The sequence below is a fragment of the Salmo salar genome, unplaced genomic scaffold (genome assembly GCF_965601325.2).
Source record: "Salmo salar unplaced genomic scaffold, fSalSal1 ptg000424l, whole genome shotgun sequence".
NCBI lineage: Eukaryota > Metazoa > Chordata > Actinopteri > Salmoniformes > Salmonidae > Salmo > Salmo salar.
In genome coordinates, this window is record NW_027675384.1 from 355,338 (window position 1) to 357,500 (window position 2,163).

The following is a 2,163-nucleotide window of genomic DNA, read 5'->3' on the forward strand; positions in this document are numbered from 1 at the left end:
GCTCAGCTATAGACTACACCAGCATGACTAGTATCTATGTGGACCCTACTACAGTTTAACCAGCTCAGCTATAGACTACACCAGCATGACTAGTATCTATGTGGACCCTACTACAGTTTAACCAGCTCAGCTATAGACTACACCAGCATGACTAGTATCTATGTGGACCCTACTACAGTTTAACCAGCTCAGCTATAGACTACACCAGCATGACTAGTATCTATGTGGACCCTACTACAGTTTAACCAGCTCAGCTATAGACTACACCAGCATGACTAGTATCTATGTGGACCCTACTACAGTTTAACCAGCTCAGCTATAGACTACACCAGCATGACTAGTATCTATGTGGACCCTACTACAGTTTAACCAGCTCAGCTATAGACTACACCAGCATGACTAGTATCTATGTGGACCCTACTACAGTTTAACCAGCTCAGCTATAGACTACACCAGCATGACTAGTATCTATGTGGACCCTACTACAGTTTAACCAGCTCAGCTATAGACTACACCAGCATGACTAGTATCTATGTGGACCCTACTACAGTTTAACCAGCTCAGCTATAGACTACACCAGCGTGACTAGTATCTATGTGGACCCTACTACAGTTTAACCAGCTCAGCTATAGACTACACCAGCGTGACTAGTATCTATGTGGACCCTACTACAGTTTAACCAGCTCAGCTATAGACTACACCAGCGTGACTAGTATCTATGTGGACCCTACTACAGTTTAACCAGCTCAGCTATAGACTACACCAGCATGACTAGTATCTATGTGGACCCTACTACAGTTTAACCAGCTCAGCTATAGACTACACCAGCATGACTAGTATCTATGTGGACCCTACTACAGTTTAACCAGCTCATCTATAGACTACACCAGCATGACTAGTATCTATGTGGACCCTACTACAGTTTAACCAGCTCAGCTACAGACTACACCAGCATGACTAGTATCTATGTGGACCCTACTACAGTTTAACCAGCTCAGCTATAGACTACACCAGCATGACTAGTATCTATGTGGACCCTACTACAGTTTAACCAGCTCAGCTATAGACTACACCAGCATGACTAGTATCTATGTGGACCCTACTACAGTTTAACCAGCTCAGATATAGACTACACCAGCATGACTAGTATCTATGTGGACCCTACTACAGTTTAACCAGCTCAGCTATAGACTACACCAGCATGACTAGTATCTATGTGGACCCTACTACAGTTTAACCAGCTCAGCTATAGACTACACCAGCATGACTAGTATCTATGTGGACCCTACTACAGTTTAACCAGCTCAGCTATAGACTACACCAGCATGACTAGTATCTATGTGGACCCTACTACAGTTTAACCAGCTCAGATATAGACTACACCAGCATGACTAGTAACTATGTGGACCCTACTACAGTTTAACCAGCTCAGCTATAGACTACACCAGCATGACTAGTATCTATGTGGACCCTACTACAGTTTAACCAGCTCAGCTATAGACTACACCAGCATGACTAGTATCTATGTGGACCCTACTACAGTTTAACCAGCTCAGATATAGACTACACCAGCATGACTAGTAACTATGTGGACCCTACTACAGTTTAACCAGCTCAGCTATAGACTACACCAGTATCTATGTGGACCCTACTACAGTTTAACCAGCTCAGCTACAGACTACACCAGCATGACTAGTATCTATGTGGACCCTACTACAGTTTAACCAGCTCAGCTATAGACTACACCAGCATGACTAGTATCTATGTGGACCCTACTACAGTTTAACCAGCTCAGCTATAGACTACACCAGCATGACTAGTATCTATGTGGACCCTACTACAGTTTAACCAGCTCAGCTACAGACTACACCAGCATGACTAGTATCTATGTGGACCCTACCACAGTTTAACCAGCTCAGCTATAGACTACACCAGCATGACTAGTATCTATGTGGACCCTACTACAGTTTAACCAGCTCAGCTATAGACTACACCAGCATGACTAGTATCTATGTGGACCCTACTACAGTTTAACCAGCTCAGCTATAGACTACACCAGCATGACTAGTATCTATGTGGACCCTACTACAGTTTAACCAGCTCAGCTATAGACTACACCAGCATGACTAGTATCTATGTGGAACCTACTACAGTTTAACCAGC

The 2,163-nt window shown here is 43.7% G+C and overlaps 1 protein-coding gene across 1 annotated transcript in view; it reads right to left on the reverse strand.

Moving 5' to 3' along the window:
- Positions 1-438: 438 nt before the first annotated feature.
- The window catches only part of LOC145876015 (tripartite motif-containing protein 16), a 12,146-nt gene continuing 10,421 nt past the window's right edge, over positions 439-2,163 (reverse strand). Inside the window, exon 6 of the mRNA XM_082971784.1 lies at positions 439-2,163. This exon is cut by the window's right edge and continues 499 nt beyond it. Within this exon, the coding sequence (XP_082827910.1) occupies positions 2,148-2,163 (16 nt within the window). The 3' untranslated portion in view covers positions 439-2,147.